Source organism: Stereum hirsutum, assembly GCF_000264905.1.
Source record: "Stereum hirsutum FP-91666 SS1 unplaced genomic scaffold STEHIscaffold_8, whole genome shotgun sequence".
Classification (NCBI taxonomy): Eukaryota; Fungi; Basidiomycota; class Agaricomycetes; order Russulales; family Stereaceae; genus Stereum; species Stereum hirsutum.
In genome coordinates, this window is record NW_006763138.1 from 1,202,172 (window position 1) to 1,227,474 (window position 25,303).

At 51.2% G+C, this 25,303-nt stretch overlaps 6 protein-coding genes across 6 annotated transcripts; 1 reads left to right on the forward strand and 5 right to left on the reverse strand.

The window, feature by feature from the left end:
• Positions 1–169: 169 nt before the first annotated feature.
• On the reverse strand, positions 170–2,090 carry STEHIDRAFT_58926 (NAD-P-binding protein; the record flags this gene model as incomplete). Its single annotated transcript, XM_007304584.1, has 8 exons — positions 170–308; positions 433–588; positions 744–857; positions 964–1,034; positions 1,101–1,131; positions 1,253–1,350; positions 1,696–1,867; positions 1,981–2,090. The coding sequence occupies 8 exons, from the start codon at positions 2,088–2,090 to the stop codon at positions 170–172; spliced, it is 891 nt and encodes a 296-aa protein (XP_007304646.1).
• A 3,982-nt stretch (positions 2,091–6,072) lies between these two features.
• STEHIDRAFT_58778 (NAD-specific glutamate dehydrogenase) lies at positions 6,073–11,264 on the forward strand (the record flags this gene model as incomplete). The annotated part of the gene is made up of 20 exons (XM_007304575.1): positions 6,073–6,294; positions 6,868–7,553; positions 7,621–7,676; positions 7,758–7,949; positions 8,070–8,272; positions 8,331–8,395; positions 8,485–8,616; positions 8,742–8,863; positions 8,946–9,027; positions 9,084–9,110; positions 9,174–9,306; positions 9,403–9,502; positions 9,572–9,604; positions 9,664–9,858; positions 9,948–9,965; positions 10,028–10,225; positions 10,300–10,387; positions 10,460–10,626; positions 10,697–11,124; positions 11,196–11,264. 20 exons carry the CDS (start codon positions 6,073–6,075, stop codon positions 11,262–11,264), a joined length of 3,216 nt encoding a protein of 1,071 aa, XP_007304637.1.
• A 552-nt stretch (positions 11,265–11,816) lies between these two features.
• Positions 11,817–16,127, reverse strand: STEHIDRAFT_58145 (OPT oligopeptide transporter; the record flags this gene model as incomplete). Its single annotated transcript, XM_007304530.1, has 29 exons — positions 11,817–11,854; positions 11,937–12,062; positions 12,172–12,264; positions 12,331–12,523; positions 12,592–12,851; positions 12,908–12,939; positions 13,002–13,021; positions 13,083–13,139; positions 13,212–13,235; positions 13,322–13,412; positions 13,491–13,514; positions 13,647–13,724; positions 13,789–13,886; positions 13,961–14,013; positions 14,073–14,178; positions 14,251–14,349; positions 14,415–14,451; positions 14,518–14,561; positions 14,624–14,658; positions 14,718–14,760; positions 14,822–14,977; positions 15,059–15,095; positions 15,151–15,195; positions 15,255–15,288; positions 15,353–15,463; positions 15,524–15,579; positions 15,648–15,716; positions 15,822–15,907; positions 15,978–16,127. The coding sequence occupies 29 exons, from the start codon at positions 16,125–16,127 to the stop codon at positions 11,817–11,819; spliced, it is 2,295 nt and encodes a 764-aa protein (XP_007304592.1).
• Positions 16,128–17,897: 1,770 nt separating this feature from the next.
• On the reverse strand, positions 17,898–20,505 carry STEHIDRAFT_122080 (quinone oxidoreductase). Its single transcript, XM_007304908.1, has 9 exons — positions 20,290–20,505; positions 20,035–20,208; positions 19,807–19,912; positions 19,555–19,669; positions 19,162–19,400; positions 18,988–19,099; positions 18,760–18,832; positions 18,284–18,342; positions 17,898–18,113 (listed from the first exon to the last, which is right to left on the reverse strand). Exons 1-9 carry the CDS (start codon positions 20,401–20,403, stop codon positions 18,086–18,088), a joined length of 1,020 nt encoding a protein of 339 aa, XP_007304970.1. The 5' UTR covers positions 20,404–20,505; the 3' UTR covers positions 17,898–18,085.
• Positions 20,506–21,186: 681 nt separating this feature from the next.
• STEHIDRAFT_157613 (uncharacterized protein) lies at positions 21,187–22,812 on the reverse strand (the record flags this gene model as incomplete). The annotated part of the gene is made up of 4 exons (XM_007304909.1): positions 21,187–21,419; positions 21,511–21,694; positions 21,748–22,366; positions 22,430–22,812. 4 exons carry the CDS (start codon positions 22,810–22,812, stop codon positions 21,187–21,189), a joined length of 1,419 nt encoding a protein of 472 aa, XP_007304971.1.
• Positions 22,813–23,551: 739 nt separating this feature from the next.
• Positions 23,552–25,161, reverse strand: STEHIDRAFT_122081 (uncharacterized protein). The gene is made up of 4 exons (XM_007304910.1): positions 24,815–25,161; positions 24,130–24,748; positions 23,888–24,065; positions 23,552–23,797 (listed from the first exon to the last, which is right to left on the reverse strand). The coding sequence occupies exons 1-4, from the start codon at positions 25,153–25,155 to the stop codon at positions 23,568–23,570; spliced, it is 1,368 nt and encodes a 455-aa protein (XP_007304972.1). The 5' UTR covers positions 25,156–25,161; the 3' UTR covers positions 23,552–23,567.
• Positions 25,162–25,303: the final 142 nt, after the last annotated feature.

Consider the following 25,303-nt stretch of genomic DNA (forward strand, 5'->3'; position numbering starts at 1 on the left):
TACATACAAAGCACCCCATCGCTTCTTCATTTCCAGTCGCCTATTTTCTTTCGAACGCTGTCCGTGCTCTCACTTCTCTATCACATCACACCACGACGATCGCCACTACCACACCACCACCACCCACCACCATGATCTAAGCCCACCCACTCCTCACCACTTCACCTCTTCACTGATCCAAATCCGCCAACCCCTCCTTCATATAATCCTCAAACAAAGACTTATAATTCGGATGCCACCGACTAAGCGCTGGCCGTCCTTCCGTGATATCGCCCGCGCCCCAGAGGATCCGGAGGTTATCGACGTCCCTGTACACATACACATATACACGCCACACAACATTCGTCAGCCAAATCGTTCCATGTTCGGTACGTCATCCCGAAACAAGAACGCGTGACAGTACAAGGTGGGGGTTGTGGAGAGAACACATACCTCCTCGTCTCATTATCCGGACACAAAATATAAAAGTCTCCAAGCCGCACCCGGTCAAGCATATACAGCACCGTCTCCGTCGCCGTCCACGCGCCGGGCGGTTTTGAGATGGAAGGGTCGCGGGCGCCGCCGAGGCCTGTGAAGGTCCAGCCGGGGCTGTTGGGATTGCGATGGTGGTGGTTAGTGATTGGTGATTGGGGGTTAGGAGTGCATTTAGGTTTTGGTTGGGGCGGAGTTCACGGGGGGAGGACAGGAGGGAGGGAGGGAGGGAAGGAAGAAGGGGAGAAGGGAAAGAGGGAAAGAAAACACACATGAACAAATGCGCCGTCAAGTTCACAGCAGGCCGCTGACGCAACTCATGCGCGAGACTTTCAGTGATAGACTTGATCGCGGCCTTGGAGGCGTTATACGCTGGTCCGCTGCCACTGTTTTGCGTGGTAGCAGGAAGTATGCGGGAAGTAAGATATATGTCGGTCAGCTATTAACTAGGCGATTTAAGCGACGATGAAAAGTCAAGGAGATAGGACGTACGGAGGGTTCGTGATACCCTGCTTCGAACCCGTGTTGATGATCGCGGATTGGTTCTCCTGGTGAAGCATAGCCTGATTCATAGCACGGGTGAGTCAGCTCGATTATGGAGTGGAGAAGGGAAAGATCGAAGGACTTACGGGTACGAATGTGTGTTGGACGTTCAGGACGCTGCAAAGAAATAGAGAGGGGCGAGGAGTCAGATAATCGTTTGCGTGACAAGAAATAACGCTCCTCCCCTCTCTCTATCCTCTAGACAAACACAAACAAAAGAAAGAAACAAAAAACTCACCCAAAAAGATTAACGTCCATAATCTTCCTCCACGCCTCCAAGCCCTCCCACGAACCCGTCTTCCCACCGATAGCCGCGTTGTTCAACAACACGGCGACCTAGAGGATTATGGTTATACATCACTGATGAGGACTTCCCGGTTCCTCCAGTGCCGTAGAGAGTTCCAGGGTACAGTGCGGGTGGTGTGTGTTTGTATAGTACAGTGGGGGAGGGAGAGTTGTGTATGGGTAAAGGTTCGGATGTGAATGGAGAGGAAGGGGTTGGTCATGCACAAGGAAAATCCACCTCTACGCATCATGCTATCACGTAGAATGGAAGGAGAACAGATCATGGTGGAATTGTGGAATGATAGGGATAGGGACGAACAGAGAGGTGGTAAAATGTGGAAAGACAGAAGAAAAGTGCGAAAAGAGGGGGTGGCGAGAGGGATTCGTTATCCTCACCTCGCCCCAAGCCTCATAGACGCGATCCTTGAGGCTGACGACGTCCTCGAGTTTGCTGACGTCGGTCCGCACGGCGATCACGTTCGCCTCTCCGAGCTGCGCCACGAGCTCCTTCGCCACTTTCTGGAGGTTCTCTTCGTCCCAGTCTGCGATCGCGACTTTCAGGCCCAACCTAAACATACACACAACACCGGATTCAAGTCAGCAATAGATAGCGGTCGATTTAAGAGACGCGTGATTGAAGACATGGGAGGTTGTGCTCGTGAAGAACGGGAGGATACAGACTTTGCGAACTCCCTGGCAGCAGCGGCTCCGATCCCACTCGCGGCACCGGTGACGACGGCAACCCTACCACTATGAATGACAGGATGCAAATCTTTGTCTATAGGCGACATCTGCGAGTCGAGACGGAAGGGCGTCGTCGGTGGACGGAGAGGTGAGGGACCACGGTCTGCTGAGGGCGGCATCGCTCGCGTCTTTCGTTCTCGGGGATCGATGTGGGTGTGGGTGTGGGTACGTTCGCTCGTACTTGGAAGTCGAGCAGGCGGAACTGTGGGTGGCGATGGGCGCCTAAGCTGAGTTGTTTGGACGGAGGGGAGAAGAGAGAGAGTCGTGAAGGGAAGGATGGGCGTGGCTTTATATATGTAGAATGCCGTCCGGCTGAGGCGGTGAGGTATGACGGTGTTGACATCGATTTCCGCCCTCTTTTTTCTGCTGATGAGACGCGTGTTCGCGTCGTTCGAGAACAAACATTTCCGCTCGCTGCGTGTACACCATGCCACGCCACACGCCCCTCTCCATTTGTCTCCTTTCGTGCTCTTCCGATATCTCTTTTTCTTTTTATTTTGTTGTACTTTTTATGGCCACTTCTCTGGAAACTGGCACCCACACTGCCATCGTCGCTTCTCAGCAAAGTGTCCTCTCACTGCGAGAGACCTGGAAGCTATGACGCAACATGCAAAGGATGGTGTGGCGCGCTTGTTACCATGCATGCCGTACATCGGTAAGGTACTCCCGACCTCGTGGCGCCCAATCACCTTCCTCTCTCCCCTGGGCCTTGTGCAAAGGACTACGAACTTGACACAAACTACTCCATCGACTACTCCTGCTTACACGCTCGTAGACATATTTTCTTATTCTCGTGCAAATGTACACGTTTCGTACGGCTCCCCACCTTGTCTTTTCCCTTCCGAATAAATCTAGCCAATATACTTAATCTTGGACTTACAGTACCAGTAAAGTCTCGCTGGTCTTAGCGCGTCGGAGCAAATCAATTACCATACAATGTACATACGCCTCAACACACATCCCGGGAGGAAAGCGGCGTCGTCCTAGTTCCACTGGGCACAAAGACTCTCGAAAACGATAAGTACTTGGCCCAGGGACTTCATAGAGGTCGAGTTGACGCTGGGTGCGCTACTTTCGCCTTTCGCGGTCAAACAGTAAAATGAACGTCGAGCGGTGGTATGATTACATCTCTGTCCACGCATCTCTCTGGAGAGTGGTCGTCTTACTACCTTGGACGACCGGACTACCAACCTGTGGCGAAAGGCGCTCTACGCTGTTTATGCTAGGCGCTCACTATTCAAATATTCAAGTTAGTAGGATGTCGATCAAATGATTTGCCCGACGTGCAACGGGCGTCTTCAGACCGTTCGGAATTTTCTGTTGAGGTGACGGTGTGAGGAATCATCAGAGTCGTCACGGTGTCATCTACTTAAGCTAGACGAAATATATAATCGTTCTCCTTTTTCGCCCACCGCTGCAGCCTCGTCCGAGTCACTGTTGGCTTGCAATTGGGAGGGGGAGCTGACTCAATGAGACGAACGAGTGTTTTGTATGAGTCTAAGCCCGGTCGGTTTTTCTAGCGGATTACATAGACGATCGAGTATAGCAGGCTGTAGATCCTCGTGTGAAGGCTTGTGTCAGGAAAACGAACGCCTGCAGCTCAATGATAATACCGGTACGTTCGCCTGCATATGTACATACGTCTACGTCTAATAATTTTAAGTTCTCCGCATCCCGTCGATCCAACGTTCGTTCATTCGTTGGTTCAGACCCACTCCCTCTACCCAAGATTTGGCACAGTCCATACCCTCGCTTCATACATAAAAGAAGGATCCACGAGTCGGCCTTCTCACCAATGTCTCTATTCGGAGTCTGAACAAGGAAAGATCGTCGCCTCGCGCAGCGCAAATCACTTCTAATATGCGGCCTAGTCCTGTAGTCTTTTACATACACACACATGAAAGCCCCTGTCTAGGCTGCATCGAAGGCCTTCGAAAGTTGGAGAGTTAGGGAGTTGGAGGGTTGAAGGGTCCCTAAACGGTGCCCTCGCTCGCATGAAGTATGAAGATGTGGTATGATTGGAATGATTAGATGAGATCATAATGGACCAAGACAAGAGACGAAAACAAAGCAAGCGTCCGTCCTCACGCAGGGTGTGAGCGTGAGTGTGGGTATGTATGTGCTCAACGAAGTTCTAGAGCTCTCGAGGAACGTAGGCACGTATTCTTGCCCCATTATGAAAATGGAAGAATAAACGAGAAGAGAACAAGGCCTGGGGAAGTAAAGGGCGCCGATGACATTGAAGGCATAGATTTAGGCGCTCGAGTGCCGAGGTGGGAAGGTAGAGTACTTACACAACTTCTGAGCCTTGAGGCCTGAGGTGGTTCGAGGATGAGATGGCATGATCTATGGTTCAGAGTCGTGACTGTTGACGACAAGAAGGTGATTTTGCAGTGAGTTAAGTATAAGAAGTTGAGAGCATGAGACATGGGACATGATGCAGAATGGACGAAGACGAAGACTCGAAGTTGCTGTACTGTACTGTGTGGCGTCGGTAGTCGGAGAGTCGGAACATGAGCATGTTATACAATAAGTACTTGAGTCGGGTCAAGATGTCTGGATGATGAGAAACAGCTCCGGGCTCGACGTGCCACACGTTGAGTACCTCGTATTCCAAGTCGAGTCCCGAGCAGTTGCGCCACATATCTCCAAGAAAGACGGTCCCCTCGAGCATCCGGTGAAACACTTCCGCAAAAGACCACGATGCGAGCGAAGAATCAAGAATCCAGCCCAAGGATCACGAGCAAGAACGAAATCTGGTAGCAAAGACCGCGTAAGATTGAGCCATGGCCTGCAATCGCAGGTGCCATGACCGACAAGCCAGTCATCCAGACGCACGATCACCCGCGCCTCTCATGATACATACATACATGCGCGCACGATTGAACCTGCATTCCAGCGCCTGGACCGTTCATCGGAAACGCAAGAGCATCCAATCCGACCACCGTGTCGCCACCGCTTGTCATAGAGCAGCCATAAATTGGCAACATTAGGCAACATCCACCGGTCAGCTGCGTGTGCGCTCGTGCACACCGTCGCCAATCATGACAGGTGCAGACTCCCTTCATACGGCCCAATGGCCCCAAACGCACGATTATTAGTATATTAAGTGCACCCCAAGAGAACCACAAGAGAGTCCCGAACGACGGTCAACTGCCCGAACGGCACGATCACGCTTCCTCTTGGCCTCTTGACCTCTGAAACGGGTGTCGACGAGCGAGCGTACACATTCCTTGTTCTTCCTGCCAACGCAACAAGCGCACGAGGACGAAGTTACGAACGGGCCTTCGTCATGTGCGTGTGCGAACGCTGCAAGGTCCGGGGGAAATACAAACGTTTGAAACCTTTTGCCTGGATTTTTCCTTGGCCCGTGATGTATTTTGTGTGTCGTGTTGGGATTCTGGAGGTTCGTGGGGGATGGGCTGGTGACCTTTGGGGTGGTGATGAGTTCTCTTGGTCGACTGGTGCGGTTGGATGGGCGGCCGAGGAGGGATCGGACGAAGGGGGTGAAGGGGACTTGGAGGGGTGTCGAGGAGCTGCCGAAGATGGGTGATAGGTGATGCAGTGTGGCCGGGCGGGATTCCTGTTCGATTCATTCACGTTGAACATTGTGCGTCTGACGCTGAAGCCATACCGAACTCTGAACACAACCGCAAGGGGGAATAAAAACGGATCCAAGTAATAGGAGCACAGCAAACACAGCAGCTCGGACGAGGTCTCCATCTCCAACGGCCTCGCTCGTACGGCACGGCCCCAATCAAAAAATTCAGGAGCGGAGACGGTGACGTTTCGGTTCGCTTCGTACAAAAGCAGTCGCCCTTGAGATGATGATCTGAGTCTAGAGGCACCTACTTATAGACCCTATATAATCCGCCCCATTCTCTGCCCAATTCACCGCATCGAACCCCGCCCTTCACCGGCACCCTTCGCTCTCATCCCATCCCACCACCACCACCGCTTTCTTTCTTCTTTCTTCATCGTCTTGCATTGTCTAGCGTAACGCCACACAAGCACTTTTAATACTCGAGCATGCAGCCCACCGAGTCCGCCGACGCGCTCTCCGTCCTGAACGACCCTACCAAATCCCACCTCCAGGTCTCTGGTAAAGGTCCTTACGGCTCTGGCGTATCCTCCGTCAATAGTAGCGATACGTCGTTGCATGTCGTCAAGAATGTGCCGGGGTATTCCACGCCGGTGTTCAAGGGTAAGCAGGCCCAGCAGGAGAAGGTCCAAGCGGACGTCGCATCGAAGGTCGGTTTCTTCTTCGCTGTTCACTGTTTCATTGTCGATGTCGTGGGCGAGCATGGTTAAGGACGAGCGCGACAAGAGTGAGGACAAATGATGTGCGGGACGCGTCGCGGGGAAGAGGCCTTCAGCCACCCCGCCGCGTGCAATATATTGCGCGATTAGTATTGCTGCCTCCTTCCTCACCCATCCACTGCTCGTTGTTGACGACTGCAGCGCTCTGTCTCTGCTATGGGGTTTACAGCCCTGTTCTGCTGTTGGGCGTCTAATTCGGTCTAGACGGCGTCATTGCTTTCGTCTTAGGGGTTGTGTGGCGCCGCGAGTGCCTGACATCTATCATGCATGTTCTCATGGAGGGTCTCCGCGAGGAAGAAAGAAAACCAACTGCATCGTTGTCTACGAGCTATCCTGGAGCATTATCCCCGTTTTCATTGCGCCCCCACCCCCAATGCACACGATGTTGAACAAAGCACGGTGTGGCACGAAGTGTGGCCCACCTATTCTCCCGCTCTCTTCATGTCCTGATACCCGCAACAATATATTTTGTTTGACAAAGATGCTAACCTGCACCTCATACAGGGATTTATTCCTCGTGAACTAGTTCCCAACGAAGTCACCTGGTTTTACTCCCACCTCGGCATCGATGACACCTACTTCGCCAACGAATCCATCCCCATCATCTCCGACCACATCATCGCCCTCTTCGGCGCCAAGATCCTCGCCTACACCAAACACGACCCGTCCAAACTCGTCATCGACCTCGAAAAGATCGCAGAAGACAGATCGAACGCGACCTTCATCCACACCAGCGCGCCCGGCGTGACGTCCACCGCGGGACCGGGGAGCGTCGTCGAGACGCGGATCGACGAGATGTTCTTGGACGGGGCGACGCCAGAGAATTGTTGGAGGTTGGAGACGTTTAGGAGTAGTGGGAGTATTTCGGCGACGGCGCCGCAGCAGTTGAGGTGCTATTTCGTGACGAAGTGTAAGTTTGCGACGCCACCGCCACAGACGCCGGCTACGGAGGCTTCGGGGTTGTTGGGCGTTGGAGAGGCGGAGAAGAAGGAGAAGACGGATATTAGGACGGTTTCGGATCAGGCTTTCTTGGAGAAGGCGAGCGAGAATACGTTGGAGGTGTATCAGAGGATTATGTGGAATGTGGAGAGCCGGTATGGGCCCGTTATTGAGGTGTTTGAGGTGGAGGGGACGAGGGAGAGGAGGATGGTTATTGGGTATAAAATGGGTGGGACGACACATTTGTTTAGGTGGGTGTGATGAGCTCGGAGTGTCGTAAGGATTTGTGTACTGACCAAGTTCTCGTTTATTTCGCAGTGCACTCTCGAACCTCTACCACTTCTATTCGCTTTACTCGACGAGGAAATACGTCGGTAAGGATCTTCCTTCCACCATACTGATCCGGCCTCCTGATTTATCGCTCACAAAATATCGCTTTCTTTCTCCTATCGTAGAACAATTCTCCAATGGCATCACCATCATTTCACTCTACCTTAACCCGCTACCCAACTCCAATGCACCCCCGATCGAACACTCTATCTTCCAGGTCATGAAGGAAGTCTCGCTGTTGTACTGTCTGCCCGATAACCCATTCTTCTCGTCGACGGTAGGGGCGAGGCATGCGGTCCAGGATGCGGCTTATGCTTGTACGTTCCATTCCTTCACTGTGCTCCTTGGGAACACTCCCAGCCATTACCCCTGGGTTTCTTCCTGTACATTTACTGATAAAACATCTTCACTCCTTCATCCGCAATTATTGACAATAGACTGCGGCTGGATCTTCGCCCAACACTTCTGTAACCGGCTCGGCCCAGCCTACCTCGGCCTCAAGAACGTCCTCGACGAGACGAACCCGTCGCACGCTGAGGTTCTGAATGATATCAAGAGACGATTCAGGGAGGAGACGTTTACGAGGGAGAGTATTGCGCAGGCTGTGCATGCTCATCCGGAGTTGGTGAGTCTTTGTGCTGTGGAATTTGTAGATGGGAATGGGAAGGCTGATGAGGATTGTATTGTGTGTGATATAGATTAGGATGTTGTATGTCAATTTTGCGATGACGCATTATCCGGCGGACGAGGCGCAGAGATTGATGTACGCCCCCCTTCACCTTTGCTCTCTGACCGTCGAGTGCTCTGCTGATTTTGTCCTTCAATATCTACTGGTCATCTTGGATATCGAAGGCCGACGCTTTCCTTCCAACGTCTTCAAACCGAACAACCCCTCTCGGACGAGCAACTGTACGACAAGATCAGGCGTACGGTATTGAACAAGCACGAGCTGCAGATCTTTGAGAGTTTCTTGATCTTCAATAAGTGCGTATCCTGTGGTCCTCTTTTCTTCCACTTGATTATGCCACTTCCGCCATCTTTTCGTCCCCTTTTTTCTTTGACATTGACTGACTCTGTGCTTTGTGCTTTGTGTGCCGCGCGGCGATTAGGCACGTCCTGAAGACGAACTTCTACCAGCCGACGAAAGTCGCACTTTCGTTCAGGTTCAATCCGACGTTCCTTCCGGAGGTGGAGTACCCCGTCGCGCCGTTTGGGTTGTTCTTGTCTATTGGTGCGTCTCCTTCGCCCTTTACATTTCCCTTCTCTACTTTTGTGGGGCTGCGATGGGGTGTTAATGGTATTTTGGGTGACAGGCAATGAGTTCCGCGGGTTCCATATGCGGTTCAGGGATGTTGCCCGTGGTGGGATCCGGATCGTTAGGTCGAGGAATAAGGAGTATGTATATCACATACTCGTTGAGAACTTCAAGCTGATTAGACATTGTACCACAGAAACTACTCAATCAATCAGAGGATGCTGTCAGTACATTTACCTGCATTATCGATTCGCATTACTGATACTCTCGACCATGGACGATGCAGATTCGACGAGAACTATGCCCTAGCGTCTACTCAATCCCTCAAGAACAAGGATATTCCCGAAGGAGGTGCGAAGGGGACGATCTTGCCTTCATTGAACGCGAGCCCGAGGCTTTGTTTCGAGAAATACGTGGATGTGAGTATTAATATTTCGGCCATTACCTTTCTACATTGGTGCTTTGGTTTTACCACGTTACTGATTATGGTGAATTGGTGAATTGGGGGTTTGTAGTCTATTCTTGACCTGCTTATTCCTGGCCAGAGCCCGGGTATCAAGGAACGTCTTGTGGATCTGTATGAGAAGCCGGAGATTCTGTTCTTTGGTCCTGATGGTGAGTCTTGGTTTGTATAACTTTTGGGGTTGCGGGACTGATTGTCTGTTTCTTTGACCATACTTGCAGAGGGTACCGCGGACATGATGGACTGGGCAGCTCGTGAGTAACTCTTGATTTTGTCTTCATCCATTAACTCATTATTCTTTGGTACATTTCAGTACACGCCCGCGCTCGCGGTGCCGAAAACTGGTGGAAGTCCTTCACGACGGGCAAGAGCGCCGAGACGCTCGGTGGCGTGCCACACGATATTTACGGGATGACCTCGCTTTCTATCCGACAGTATGTGCTGGGTATATATAAGCAGCTTGGGTTGAGGGAGAAGGATATCACGAAGGTGCAGACGGGTGGCCCTGGTCAGTCGAAGTCTGATCTCAGACTCTAGTCTCATGCCTTTAATATTGTTATCCACGATACTAATTTTTGTGGTATTGGTTTGATATAGATGGTGATCTTGGTTCAAGTGAGCGTTATGCGAAGCTTTTGGTCATGGGCTGGCTAGCTGACGCACGCTCTCTTTCATAGACGAGATTCTCTTGAGCTCAGACAAGACCGTCGCCATCATCGACGGCAGCGGTGTTCTCGCCGACCCTGCAGGTATTAACCGCGAAGAACTCGTCCGCCTCGCTAAGCTCCGACAGACGGTGGCGAACTTTGATCTGTCGAAGCTTAGTAAGGATGGGTACCTCGTCAGGGTCGAAGACCAGGATGTGAAGTTGCCTTGTGAGTACTGCCGGTCTTTTTTCTTTGCATTCAGAGCGTGGGAATCTGAATGTGGCGCTTGTGGTCTGTTGTAGCGGGAGAGGTTGTGCTCGATGGGACGGACTTCAGGAACGGTGCGCACTTGAGGTTCAAGGCGGATCTTTTGGTGCCTTGTGGTGGACGGTACGTTTGATTTCGTTCGAGCCTCCTCTATTGATTCGGGGTAGGATGCTTACTATGGTGCCACGTTGGTAGACCTGAGGCCGTCAACATCTCGAACGTCGCAGCTCTGGTCGACACGGAGGGAAAGCCTCACTTCAAGTATATTGTTGAGGGCGCAAACCTGTTCTTGACACAACAAGCTCGTCTCTTCCTCGAGAAACGCAAGGTTGTGCTGTTCAAAGACTCCAGCGCCAACAAGGGTCCGTCTCATTTTCTCATTCCGCATCGACCCTTAACTTCTTCGTATTTACCTGTGTATGTCTTTCCCAGGTGGCGTAACGAGCTCCTCTCTCGAAGTTCTCGCCGGCCTCGCCCTCTCCACTGACGAATACCTCGACCTCATGATCTTCAAAAACGGCCAACCCTCTCCCTTCTACAAATCCTACGTCTCCGACATCCAACAAAAGATCACCGAAAACGCAGCGGCCGAGTTCACCTGCATCTGGCGCGAGCACCAGCGCTGTGGCGGCTCCAAGCCACGCACGCTCATCTCGGACGAGCTATCGAGTACGCTGAATAATCTCCAGGCGGAGCTGGAGGGCTCGGATCTGTTTGAGGATGTGCCGAGTAGGAAGGGGGTGATTAGGAGGGCGATTCCGAAGACGTTGGTGGAGAAGGTCGGGTTGGAGGTGCTTTTGGAGAGGTTGCCGGAGACGTATCAGAGGGCGTTGTTCTCGAGTTGGGTGGCGTCGCATTTCGTGAGTTCTTGCTCTTGATTCCTCATTTTGGCCGTCTTGTGACGGTGTGCTGATGATGTGGTTTCTTGCAGATTTACAAGTATGGCGTACAGGGCTCAAGCGTTGACTTCTTCCATTTCGCGAGGGACCTTGCGAACTAGACGGTCAGAGGGCGTGTGTGGCTGGCAAAGAGTACCTGTTGTGTAGGATATAATCGGGATGCTGGACTCTAAAATCAAACTCGCTGGCTGGAAAGGATTGGTATGGCAGAAGCATGGACTATAATAGCACCATTTCAATGTTCTTGTACAATACTGGCATCACCAAAACAACCCTTTCGTGACTTGTTGACACTCTTGAGCTTGATGGACTGCCTGAGTGCCGTGTTTTACGACGACAGTCAGGGCACGCGAAGACAGAGAGGAAAAGTGATTTTGTATGTATTTATATCACGAACACGGTACGCACTAGTATAACAATCCCTAGCTACTAATGACACTGCAGCAAACCTATGCAAAAGACGTGCGCTCATTAAGTACATTAACTCACCTCATGACCAGCCATGGAGACAAGTCCATTCAGACACACAAAGCACCTACACCCCCCAATCGACGAAAACATATGGTACGCTTCCGCTCCCTGATGCTCTTAAATAATGAAATCCCGAGAGAAAATCTACAATTAGAACACGCCGCAACCAACCGACCCAACTTCTAGCCTGGGGGAGCAAGACACCTGTCGGCGGAGTAATCTGTGCGCGATAGAGGGAGTCAGTGTCAGCAGCGGATTGACGAGGGAGGGGGAATTGGCTGGAAGATGGAAGCACTACGCACTGAGATCGTTACCCCACCACTCGGGGAAAGCGTGCGCGTCCCCGACGGCACCGAACACGGCCAAGTTGAGGATGAAACTGATGACCTGGGTTCCACCGTCAAGCGCACCAGCGACGATGTAGTTGTCTATAAACATCATGGAAAGCCGAGTCGTTCGAGTTCGAAAATAGACAGGGAGTCAGCGAGAACGCGAAATGGGACGAGACCGAAAAATAGCTGAGAGGAAGAGGCGTACACTTCGTGAACCACTTCGGGTACTTCTTACGGAGGTAGAGTTGCGACGTTAGGCCGATGACCATAGCGGTGTTCACCGATGTATTGATACCGACTGAAATTTGTGACGAGTCAGCTATGCGAAGACCGACGACAAAGGCAAGGAAGGGAGAGTACGAACCAGAAAGATAACACGAGTACTGGACAACGACACCAGTGTTGAAGTTGGCGAAGAACGTGTTTTTGGGGTACATCCGGTGGAGAATGTAACCGGGGATGGGGAGCAAGCAGCCGATACCAAGGGCAGCGGGGACCATGTAATACGTTTGGCCAGAACTGAACATCTGGCGGCCCAATGCGCCCCAAGCGATAGCCTATACAACAATATTAACACACAATCAGCCCGCTGTCCGAAGATAAAAAGAGTGCGGGCCCGACGTACGTTGGAGTTATAGCTTTGAGCGTTCTGTCCGGACCAGAGACGGGTACCAGCGATAGAGAGAAGCGCGTCGCGTTGGGAGTCGATGACGGACAACATCATGACGTAGTTAAGGATAGCACCGACGATACATCCCAGAATCTGAACAACGAAGTTGACTCGCGGAGGGATCTTGATGTATTGACCGAGCTTCAGATCCTGCAGGAGTTTGATGCCCTGCACAGTTGGCTGACCGCCGTAGAGCGCTGCGTACATGTTGGCGACTGGCAGCGAAAAATGTCAGCTCAAGCGCACGTGTAACTCATTACAAACCACTTACCAGGGTCTCCGGGAGCCATGTAAGAGGCGAGCCTAGACAGCGAAATCAGTACATTGACTTGGAAAGGTGCCACAGTGGCGTCCTCGCAACTCACATCTGGTAAAATCCATTAAGCTGGAAAGATATTCCATTGGTCAATAACGAGCGCTAAAAAGTAACAAGTAGAAATACTCACACCACCGCTGAACTCCTTGAAACCCAAAATAGCGGACGTAGTCGCGTATACGGTAGTCTGTCCAACACCCGGGTCCAATCTCGGTCAGCGTGCTTGCTACCAGCATCCCATAAAGCAACGATGACTCACGAAGAACAACGACAAGAACAGGATCTGCACGCATTCGGCACCGAAAAAAAGCACACAAAATATCAGCGCACACGTCCGACGGAGCAGCCGAAATGAGCACGAGTGCTTACGACAGTCAGTGCCCACCAAGAGAAATGCGAATGGCCGGTGTAGTCCGTGGCCTGAGCCATGGCGTACGCGACGACCAGGAGGGCGACGAACCTATTTTTGGTGAGAACGCCGTATCGAGTCAGAACGTCGGCGGTCTGCATCGGCCGTATAGAAGAAACAACCACGTACCACCAGCGCGGAACCTTCTTGTAGCTGTGTGCCGCAGCGTGAGTCACCTTTTGTGGTAGGAAGATGACCTAAATTTGATCTTACCGTTGCATCTCTGGAAGAACGTGCGTTAGGATTTTCCTAGTTCAACTACATAAGGATGTGACTCGAAATGACTCACTCAAGTAGTGCTCATCGTGAACGACGTTGACCTCCTTGTTCCATGGGTTGAGCATGTTCACAAATGGCTTGATCCTACAACGAGGCCGTGATGATCAGTAAGTCAGACATTCATGGGGTGTAAAGATGTGGGTCTTACTCCTTCCAGTAGAACAAAAAGACGTGGACAGTGGTCGCGCCCATAGCCAAGTTCTGCGTGATCAGACTGAGGGCATTCGTAGACGAGAACCAGGCAGGCTAAAACATCGAAGCATAAGATCTGCTGTCAGACGCGGCAGATCTAGTCGAAAACCAAGAAGAAGAAAACGCACGCCGATGGCATCGTACTTGTCCGCATCGAACTTCCCGTTGGTAAGAATTGCAGCTGGTTCCAAGGTGAATCAATCGTATGGCAAACGCGTCACACAAGGAATCCGAGCTTACTCTGATTATACTCGTTGCCGTCAGAGTCGAACAACGCCTGTGACATGAAGGGGAAGTCTTGACCTCGCCAGATGTTGCCATAGTACACAGCGCACATCAAAATGTACTGAAATTATGAAAGCAACCAACGTCAGACAATGGAATACTAGTGGACCAACGGGCGAGGGCAGAGACTCACAGTGAAGATGATGCCGATATCCTCGTTGATTTGCGTCCAGAGTGGGATGTACAAGTTATCGGAGCCAATCAGATTCCAGTCGAGGCAGACAGCGAACAACTGCATCACAAATTTAAGATAGGGGTCAGTGCGATAGCAGGCAACCGAGGTATGATTGCACGTACGCCCATGCCCTCGTTGTTGCTAGCACCTCCGAAGATGCTAAAATCACACAACAGCGGTTAATTAGACGACCATCTACCTAGAAACTCCGGGAAACCGACGCACTTGCGGATAGTAGCGTGCTTGTGGTCAATCAAGCAGAAGATCGTCTAATGTATCCAAGAAGCGGTCAGACTGAACCTCCAAGGGAATAGGAATGGAAGTGGCGCACCCAGCCAGTCATGAGAGGGAACATCCACTGAGGAACTGCGTGTGCCAGTTAGAACCAGCAACATTAAGGGCAATACTTCTGTAAATAAACTCACTAATCTCGTAGCAGAAAATAGCTGCGAAGACACCCCAGAACAGCTAAGGGGCAACCTCATCGTCAGTATCCCGCTTGCCGAGTGACAGCCAGGAAGTAACGAACCTTTGTGCGCTTACTGCCCAAACCACCGTCGAAGTGCAGAGCCTGGAACATGTTGGCGGACATGATGTTCGATGGCCAGAAACAGATGGATGGGTAAACGAGTGCCTCTTGCAAGAGTCCGGCAAAACCATATCCGATGAGCTGGGACGCCAGGAGCTGTTCAAACACAAAACGGCAAAGTGAGCGCTTGGTTCAAAACAAAACGGGCATAGTGAGGCGCAAGATCATCGGACATACAGTGAAAATAGCGATCCCGGGATTGACTTTGTTGTCGCTGTAGGATGATGAGTTGGGACGCCCGGGCAGATAGTTGTAAATTAAGTACTGACTAGTACAGATCCTGGACTGAGATGACCTGAATAGCCGTTGCGGATCTGTGTCGCCCTTATCAGTACAGTAGGAGAGGTAAATGTAGAACTGCGGGATTACTCACGAACTAGCCGTAGAGGACATGATAATGATTGCAGCTGTTATCGGAGACGGTGAGTACATCCTGCGTGCCGCAACAGGCTGACGGCTCGCTACACTAACCATGTTCCTTGATGTTGAAAGGCCCTGGGTTGATCCACTTGAGGATTCCCTTCTGGGGAATGACCTTTTCCCAGAGCTTGCCGATGAAGTATGTCACGATCAGAAGGAAACCTGTAGACGCGTGCGGTCATTGAGCGGCGTATACAAGGAGATGCGCCCCTCAGGACAGACCTTGGGAAACCGTAAGTGTTTGAGGCTTAAAGTAGTACAACTGGGCCAAAACGGCGCTACAAAGGCGTAAACGGGGCGTTAAATGGAGTTCATGTGGTGGAAGAAGTATTGATCACTTGCGTACCCGAAAGCAGAGAAACCGAGACCAAGGAAGATCATACGGAACGTGAGGACAGGGAGGTCCACGTCGTCACTGTCGTTTGAATAGGAGCATAGAGATGACAATCAGCACGCTCGTGATTGCATGGGAAGCGTAGTGGTGGCAGCTCGCGACCGCGGACGGGAAATGAGGGCGTACCGCGTGCTGAGAACCTTGATTGCAATGTCGTGGGCCGTTTCGACACGGTACTCGTCGTCTGTGGCTTCACCAGTGGCGAGACGTTCCTGCACAGAGAGCACGAAGAGACAGTTGGTCAACGTCGACACCACAACGACATCATCACTCGCCACTCACCTCGAGTGCCTCCGTCTTCTTCAGCTGTTGGATGTCGTCGACGGATTCGGTAGAGTCGAGTGCACTGGAGCCCAGCTTCTCCTCGTCGTCGACGGGCTCCTGGTGGCCCCCGACGGGGTCGGGGATCTTCTCATTGCTAGAGTCAGCCATGGCCTGCGTCCCAATGCTGCTGCCCACTAAAGGTATGGGAGAGGGGTCGACTGGACGATGGGGAAGGTAACGGTAGAAGAAGTCCTCGAAGGTTCCCGGCAACGGGACCCTGCGTTCTTATATATTGGCAGCTATTCGATGGTGTTCCATGCAACGGGACTGTTTATCTCTGGGGGCTCTGAATCTCGTGGGTACCTTGACCGGGCAATTACCATAATGTCAAGGAGCATGTTGCATCACTCCAGGAGCCGCCATCAAGCACACGATTCAATTCGAGAGGAGATACGAAAATTGCGAAATGCACTGAGAGCGGCAGGGGCAGTTAACACGAGCGGCTGACCGGCTCGTGGGCGCAGTCTGGCAGTTGAACGAGGATTAGGAAAGGAACGGGGAGGACGGACAACGATAAGTGACAAAAATAGAACAATAATGGATATGTGCCTTGGGGTGGGGAAAGGAAGCATGTGGACGACGGTGTCAGTGTTCAAGATAAGCACGGAGCCTCGCTCGCGATCTAGACGAAACGGAACGTCGCGGATAGGCTCCTGACTACCTCGCAGTATTCTAGCCGTATTCTGTGAAGCTTTCGGCTTCCTTCAATTTATGTAGCGTGGCCCAGACGTATATTTACGACGCGGCCAGCTCTTTCATGAGACTTGTAGCGGGAGATCTGACAGAACCTGGACATACGGAAGCTGGACTGCAGGCCAGATGTGACCATGAGTTTTCTTCCCGCTAACGGTGGAGCTCCTGCACACGGAGAGGGGAACAACCATACACAAACGAACGGAACGGAGGGTGCTCTTGCCGGCGATGCCCTTATTGCTGTGCAGCTTCGGGGTAGATTCTGCCGGGTCCACATAACCTGCAGAGGTCCTCATTGACACAGTTCGGAGAATCAAAGACTCTTAGAAGGGAGGAAGAAAGCTCTTAAAGGAAGATGTGCACACGACCTGCCAAAACCGATTCCGGTGGCGTAGATGTGATGATGAGTTGGACACCGTCAACAACTTACCGTGATGGCCGGTTGACCTGTCTTCGTTGTCCAACGAGGGAAGAAGACTCCTGACGGAGATTTACCAGAACTTCGGAGAACCATCGCATCAAAGGCCCGGTGACTGATGAATTCGGGCGCAAGGAGCAAAGACGTCAACAGCTTCTAGGGCATATGCATATGCATATGCCACGACAAGCCAATGGTCTTCATCCTATAACATTCCGTCAAACCGTCAACTATGGCGACTTGGTGTGAATCGACGCACACGACGGACAAGTTCTTTGATTCCCTTCTTCAGTATCCATCGATACCCATCATTGATGCTCCTACTATGGTGGACACGCGCGAGAACGCCGTCGCGAACAGGCCGAGGATTAAACCCGTAGGTTCGACTTCGTGCGCGCGAACGCGGCAACGTTGCCTCTGGACTTATACAGCCTAACTTCAACTGAGGTGATTGACTTCGCGGTGTTCGGAGGTCGTTGATAGCTGGTACCGCTTAAGAGGGAGTAGCAGTCGACGGTGGGTGATGTTTTAACTTGAGGGCATCACGGTGGGCCTATCATGAATTCGAGGAGTACTCTGGGATAATAGCCTGCTAAAATGAGTGTTAGAGCCCGGGGATAGAATATATATCGGGTATGTTACTCGGCATGCAAAGTAGCGACAGAACGAAGACCACACGCACCTATATACCATATCCGTCTGTGGGTATTGGCACCGGCTGTAACCTTCGCGGCCTCTTGACGCAAGACAAAACGCAACAGCGGGAGTGATAAAATACACAATATACATTGAATTCGAATACTTGGAAACCTTACCCTACCGATACTTACACGACGTTTCTTTCTCCTTTATACCTCGTCTTCGTCAATATCCTTCACCTACCAGCCCACCAAAGAGAGCGCCCCCGAATGTGCAGGAAAACCTCATGTCCTACGTCTTCCCAAATCCAAATGGTTCAAACGATCTCCACGATTATCTTTCCACTATCAGAACCAATTGAACATCAGGACACCGGAACATACGCAGTCGAAAAACAACCGTGCAGAAGAAAAGACAGTGTGCGTGGTGAGATGAATGTCAATGATACATTCCAACTGATGATGGTGTCTGATAGGTATAGCTGATGGCCTATAGTGCCCACGCGACGACGTACCTGTTCTTATCCGCCTCCATCTCCCGTGTAGCTTTCTGGATATCTTGCCAGGGGAACACCTAAAGATACACCACCAGCGCCACCATCGCCACAAACGAGCATGGTGCGCAAAATACGAAACACAAAACGCAAACGGCACGGATCAGTATAAGCATTAGTAAGAGTGATGAGATTGCAGATTGTGGAAAGTGATTCAATATGGGATGGGGGCGAGAGACACGGGCTCAGAAACACATGGATATGGTCGCACGGGCATGCACCTGCTGGTGTACCTGAGCGTGTCTGTACTGACAAATCGGGCGGCAATGGGCAAGAGAAACAAGGAAAGGAAATGGGAGATATGATGGGACGGGTAAATGTCGGGGGATGGGTCTATGGTAGGTTGTAGATAAAGTGTGAATTTTGAAAGAGGTGAAGAGCTGAAGAGCTGAAGGGAGCGACATAGATTCAAGGGACAAAAAAGTAGACGGACAGACCTCGTGGATATATGTCTTCAATTTCCCATCCCCCTTCTCGCCCGTAATGTCACCCAAGCATTCCTTTGCGAACCTAGATGTATTAGTATAGTATACGACGAGCAGTCGAGACAGTGGTCACATCCACGTCCACACAGGATCACCGCATTCATTACGGTAATGGATGAGGGATGACAAGGGGAAAATCTCAGCCATTGAACTACATAACAAAGACAACGGACCTCGAACCTCTGAATCAAATCCGCCTGGTACTCCACCGAACGAGACCTAAGCGTGGATCCCTGAATGCGCAAGCGCTTATAAAGAATAGGTTGCAAGTTCGCGCCCTGGATCTCCGCACCTGGATCCCACCACCACAAAGGTTAGCCACTCATAACAAGATAAACAGTCGAGTGATCTTACCGCTCAAAAATGCCAACAATGTCATCCGTCCATCCATGGCCAGACTGTCGATGTTCTTATGCCAATGACTTTGTCCTACTGGATCGACGATCACATCCACTCCTTTGCCGTTTGTGGCGGTTTTTGCGACGGCGCTGAAGTCTTCGGATTTATAGTTTGCTGCGTGTGTGGCTCCGTTGTTCATGGACAGTAGCCAGGAGAGCTTGGATGGGGTAGAGGCCGTAGCCGTCACAGAGGAGCTGAAGAAAAAAGACACATAGAAATACGGCGTGAGATATGAAATTGTCGTGGGACGGAGCATTATAATTAGGGGCTGAATTGAACGAAGCGGGTATGTGATGGGTGGCGTACAGTCAAGTGGTCCCGAGCGGGAGAAGGGAATAGTTTACTCACGCGTCGAAGTAGCGACACAGCTGAATCGCAGCTACACCCACACCGGAGGCTCCAGCATGGATCATGGCACTCTCTCCTCTCTTGAACTCCGCGACCAGAAAGAGAGCCTGGAAGGCTATATAGATGCCACACAGGGGTTGCCACACGAGCCGTACCGAATGAAGAGAACAAGTAAGAATCAGCGATATATTCTTCAACGTGAACAACTGGGTTGAAAGTCGCGAAAAACGAAAGGCTGAGGATGAGACGTACCGGTGAGAAAGTTCTCGGGGATTGAGGCGGCTTCAACCCACGAAAGGTGTTTCGGCTTGTGCAGCAGATGTGTCCCGGGGAGAACGATGTACTCCGCGTAAGCTCCCTACGAAATCGTCGTATCGAGTACCGCATACACATCGTTGACAAAAAGACGAATGAGAGAGGAAAGGAAGACGGCAGACAAGTCAATACTACGACGCTAGGCTTTTCACTGGATAGACTCACCCCGCTCGCCAATCCAAGTACTTCATCCCCGACCTTCCAGTTCCCCGATTGACTCCCGACCTCTTCAACTGTCCCCGAGAACTCGACGCCAAGGATAGGTGAAGCCCCAGCCGGGACGGGGTAAAAGCCTAGACGTTGAACGATGTCCATGCGATTCAGTCCGAAAGCTTTGATCTACCACCACACAAAATAACATTAATAGTTCAGAAAAAATACAGATCCGAGACAACGATGGATACAATACTGTGAACTCACCTTTACGAGGACTTCATTCTGTTTAGGGGTAGGTTTGGGCGCTTCTCCAAGATAGAGGTTCTCCACCGGACCTTTACCATCCTTAATCAAAACGGCCCGCATCGTTTCGGACATTCTGTTCGGGTTTCTATGTAGGTTCGTGAGGGTACGTCGTAGAGCTATGGTAGGTAACTTGTTCACAATTATCGAGGAACGGCGAGCAACGGTGGTGGTGGCGGCGGTACTGTTGAGAATGTGGCTCGGCGTAGACAACCAGGTAGGCCGAAAGTGGACACGAGCGTGAGCAAAAATTTGCATGCTAGATCCTTCGTCACTATATAAAGTGAAAAGAAAAGACCCGCTGACTGAGCGACTCTATCCACAACGCCCGTGAGTTGAACCGGTCCAGCGTCGGCCGTGCCGACCAAGGGTATCCATTGGAACCCATCGCAATAATCGTTTAGGATGTGCAGGTCTCCGGTTATCCTCGGACGGGAAATCTACCCAGGGACACGATGTCCGAATAATGGTGAGCTGTTATTTGTTGACGGCATGTTCTTTTGAGGATATTTTTCTCCAGGTAAAAGTTTGGAGAGGCTTGGTACCTTTGTCAACTTTACCAACCGAGCAAACCGGATTCTCCCGCTGACCAGAGGGTGGCACAATGATCGTACATCACCCCAGTCGTTCCAACCTACACAGGCTGAGCTCTCAATACGATCTATCATGACATCCAAACGCTATGCACCCCCATTTTCTCCAACTAAATCAAATCTTTATCGATTCCATCGCCTACACCTTGATGTGACTACCCAGTAAGATTGGGCCACACTGCCATAGCCTAGCTACTCATCCAAACTCGATACAGCGAGGACGCTGGAAAAAGATGTGAAGACATACAAAATCATGCAACAACATTTAAAAATCTTCTCCTCTCTTCTTCAACCCGTTCACGACCTCCAAAATCCCGAGTTTCCGAACATCCTCATAATTCTGCGCCCAGGAGGCAGAATACTTTGCCCCTATACGCGTATGGAGAAAGGTCTGTTCCCAGTCCTCTCCGTACTCTTTTACTGCATAGTCCGGGTTCGTGATCTCCTTGTCAATCACAAAGAAGTTGTGTTTGGGATGACGTATCCACGAAACTCGAGCTACAGTGCATCAGTCAAAACGATCAATTTGGGGTATCGAGGCAGTTGGAGTGAGAGGAGCGCGGTTATGGGATAGCGTAGCGAGACGTACTTTGTGGTATTTCGCAGCAAATGAGTGTCGGACAAAGTGAGGCCCATTTCTGTACAACCTGAAAATCACCCTCGGCTGTACAAAGCTCTCCAGAGAGTCTATGGTAGTTGGCTCTTGAAAGACGGAGGATTTTCAGCGATTTAAACGAAGGGAGGATATCGGCAACCCTGAGAAGTATAGCGTCCTGTTCATCGGTAAATAACGAGCCTACGAGATGCTAGATCATGGATAACGAACGTTGATACCCGTTCTGGTAGAGCCATATAAGTCGACATTGAGGATGGAAAGATACTGCAGCTCAGGCAGCTGTTCCGCCGCAAACCTCATGAATCGGATGTTCCACTCCGGCGATGAATATGTGACAACAACGATGGAGCTCTGCGATTGAGTGAGAGCCTCCACGGCCTCATCGGTTCCTTGAGTTCCGCTTTCATTGAAGTAGTGCGGCCAGAAGAAGGACACGTTTGTAACGCTTGAGTTAGGGATAAAGATCGGCGCCATTGTCGGAGAGCATTGGAACGTTGTGACCGCCGAGGGTAGCGGAAGAATAAATTGAGAAACAAGTTCCCTGCCCACGCGTAACTTGTCGGTCATCGTTGTATCCTGATGCCAGATGGAAAGAGAGAGGAATTGATCCAGATGACGCTGCACAAATGCGAGAACATGTGCATCGAGGGTGATGTCGAGTGAGAGATGACGGAGGAGGGGGAGACGCAGTTCGTGCATAAAGAATGCGCGGGATAAGGAGAATTGGATGACGGCTTCGATGGTGACGGCTTCGACACTGAGACGACGAAGATTGATACAAGCGACTATGACCTGTCCTCCACGCTCAAGGGTAGTGGCAGGCGTTTCACTGTAGCGGAGTGGCAGGAGAATCAGAAGCTGGTGGAAGAGCACGGCAGGAAACATGACTCACTCGCATGGCGTACGTCTTGCCGACCAGGCGAAGCCTTCGATTGAGACTCTGACGACCAGATCCTTCACCATAAGGGCGAACTCTGGCCGAAGTTGCAGAACAGTGTCGGACAGAGAGCGGAGGGCATGTATATTTGAGATGTTGATTGGTCCGCTGTAAAGGGAGGCAGTACATGCTCCATTGAAAAATCTGTTGACACGACTGAGTGAATTGCGTTCCCAAGAATCCGTCTGGTCAGCGATCAAGGCGAGGATTTCCGCAGGAAAGTCTGTCAGGGAGGTAGGAGTGATCTGAGCAACCACGTGTTCCTTTGTTGGCGATGGGCAAAGAAATGGTGAGATGCAGTCAAGGACGGTGTTCGGTTCTGTCTTCAAGTCTGACATGGTCGCTGTTCGGGTTCAAGAGAGAAAAACTCCGAGTAGTGAAACAATGACAAAAACACGCGTAGATGGGCCTGCCTCAATATGTCAGCGCCTACAAGGGATCACCGACTTCCTGTTTTGGGATCCAGTAATTCACGAAAGGCACGTTGGTCGGGATCTAGAGGCTAGTAAAACACGCTGAGTAGTAAACAGGTAGGGCGCGGCGCTTGAGAATGACAGTCGCTCGCGTTCGTTGCCCCCAGGAACTTGAACACTTCCTCCAGTCAACCTCTCCTACGAGATTGACCATTTCCGGAACGTCGGACAGAGGAACATCATGAACACCCTCCTGAACACACCCAAAGGATGAGAGCTAGGCGAGACACAGAAGAAGGTGCATCTACCTGGCCCATAAGCGTGGCTTACCACATGCCAACAGCCCTGCAGATGAGCTCACGAACATGAAGTTCTCGTCATGCCATTCTTAGGAACAAGCCTTCTACTTCGGCAGCACAAGCATGATGCGGGAAGTTGCTTGCTTCATGTAGTTGCTTGTCCAATAGCTCTTACTATAACCACCCACGCCTCCATGTCGAGTGGCTTGGAGTGGGGACATGAGGGCGCAAGGCTGCGTACACTTGGAGAAGCCCGAGGAGCACAATGCACAGGGCGGCAGTTTCCACATCCACGTCGGTCGCCAGACGAGCGCGCCACAAAGATACGAGAGAATGACAACAAAAAATGGATATAACGCAAAAACCTCACTATCATTGACACTATGAGTCCACCGCCCTCTCGTCCAGAGCACTGACGATATCGGCAATCCCATCCTTCTTTATGTCGGCGTACTGACGAAACCAAGTCGCAGCAAAGTCCGGCCCCTCCTTCTCGAACAGCTCATGCAACCACTCGCGAGTGTACTTAGGTGGCCCGCCGCGGTCTTCAGAGAGTATCGTGTCGGGAACGAAGAAACCGTAAGATGGATGGCGAATCCAGGCTGAATCCGCTGTTAGAATGGGAATCGATCCGAATGTGAGCGTCTTGTTGTCACGCAGCATGGGCAGGAAGACAGCAAACATGTGATGATATGACTTACTTCCGGGTAAAAGACAGTATATGAGTGTAGGGCGAAGGGCGGCCCATGTTTGGACAAGTTTGTAATCGTCGTAGTAGGTACGCTGGGTAGCTTTCATGTGGTGATCCCACTGCAGTCGGAGGACCTTTAAAGACTTGAAAGAGGAGAGCTTTTCCCGTAGCACATCGAGGACAGGAGCCTATGGTACATATTCATAGTCAAGCGAGCTGAAGAAGATCTGACTAATGTTATGATGTACGCACAATAAGGGTGTCTGGTGATTCTTCGTCTTCATCGGGGAACACGACGAGTTCGTTGACTATCGAGAGTCTCTCGAGGTGATGGAGATTACTCGCAGCAAGTCGGATGAACTCGATATTCCATGCTTTTGAGTTGTACGACAATGTAACGACCTGAGTGCTCGATCGTGCGAGAGCCGTTACGGCCCTCGGCGCAACATCATCGACAATATCCCACTGTGGCCAGTCCAGACCAACATCGGTGATTGGTGAGTTTGGAACAAAGATAGGTGCCAAGAATGGGGAGCATTCGATGCGGGACATTGAAAGCGGAATGGAGAACTGAGAGCAGAGCAATGTGCCGGTCGCAAGTGCATCGTCCCCGTCATCGTGTACGTGGATTATGGATAGTGAGCGCAGTTGGGAATGATGATGCTTCACAAACTCTAAAACTTTGACGTCCAGTGAGAACTGCATTCTGAGATGTCGGAGGCCGGGGATAATCGGGAGGGGGTCGAAAAATGCACAGAAGTCGCTGAATTCTTCGTAGCAGAAAGCAATGATTGACAGAGTATGTATATTGACGCAAGCCGCCAATGTCTTGGCTGCACGTATGAGGACTGAGCTGTTTATGTCGGTGTACCTGTGAGTATTCGCGTCAGAGAGTGATCTTTGAATATGATCCATTTTGGCTACTATGTATTCTTACCAGTCGTTCTTGTCCCAACCGCCTGTATCGGCATCGATACACAAGTCCTTTACGAGCATAGCTAGCTCCGGTCGATACAAGAGAATGGTGTTGGAGAAGCTATCCAATATACGCTCCCTGTAGATGGATATTCTGCCGCTGTAGAGTGAAGGAGTGCACGCTGCATTGAAGAATTTGTTGACTCTACAGAGGCAGGCGCGTTCGCGTTGCTCTGGGGGAGCCGTCTGGTCAGCTATTGACCGAAGTAATTCAGGTGGAAGTCGAGAGAATGTTGCAGCTTGTTGTCCATGCGAGCCGAGGAAAGAAAGTCCAGAGCCTGGGTTAGACCTCGACCCGGACATGGTGGAGGAGAAAAAGAGGTGGAAGCTGTTTTAGGCAAAGTTCAAGGGCGATCCATACGTCGCGTAATGTCTGACTTCAAATTCCCTCATAAATCCAACCCGGTTAGAACTGGTTAGAAGCCGGAACTCCTGTGATAAAAGACGACGC

What these genes read in the sequence shown, in the direction of transcription:
- STEHIDRAFT_122080 (XM_007304908.1), bottom strand. Translation starts at nt 20,403, where the DNA reads ATGTCCGAAACGATGCGGGCCGTTTTGATTAAGGATGGTAAAGGTCCG. An exon ending in TACTTGGATTGGCGAGCGGG is followed by an intron (nt 19,913 to 20,034) that starts GTGAGTCTATCC and finishes ACGATTTCGTAG; the next exon opens with GGAGCTTACGCGGAGTACAT. An exon ending in TGAAGACATATATCCACGAG is followed by an intron (nt 18,343 to 18,759) that starts GTCTGTCCGTCT and finishes GTGTATCTTTAG; the next exon opens with GTGTTCCCCTGGCAAGATAT.
- STEHIDRAFT_122081 (XM_007304910.1), bottom strand. Translation starts at nt 25,155, where the DNA reads ATGTCCGGGTCGAGGTCTAACCCAGGCTCTGGACTTTCTTTCCTCGGC. An exon ending in GGTTGGGACAAGAACGACTG is followed by an intron (nt 24,749 to 24,814) that starts GTAAGAATACAT and finishes GAATACTCACAG; the next exon opens with GTACACCGACATAAACAGCT. An exon ending in ATACTGTCTTTTACCCGGAA is followed by an intron (nt 23,798 to 23,887) that starts GTAAGTCATATC and finishes CCATTCTAACAG; the next exon opens with CGGATTCAGCCTGGATTCGC.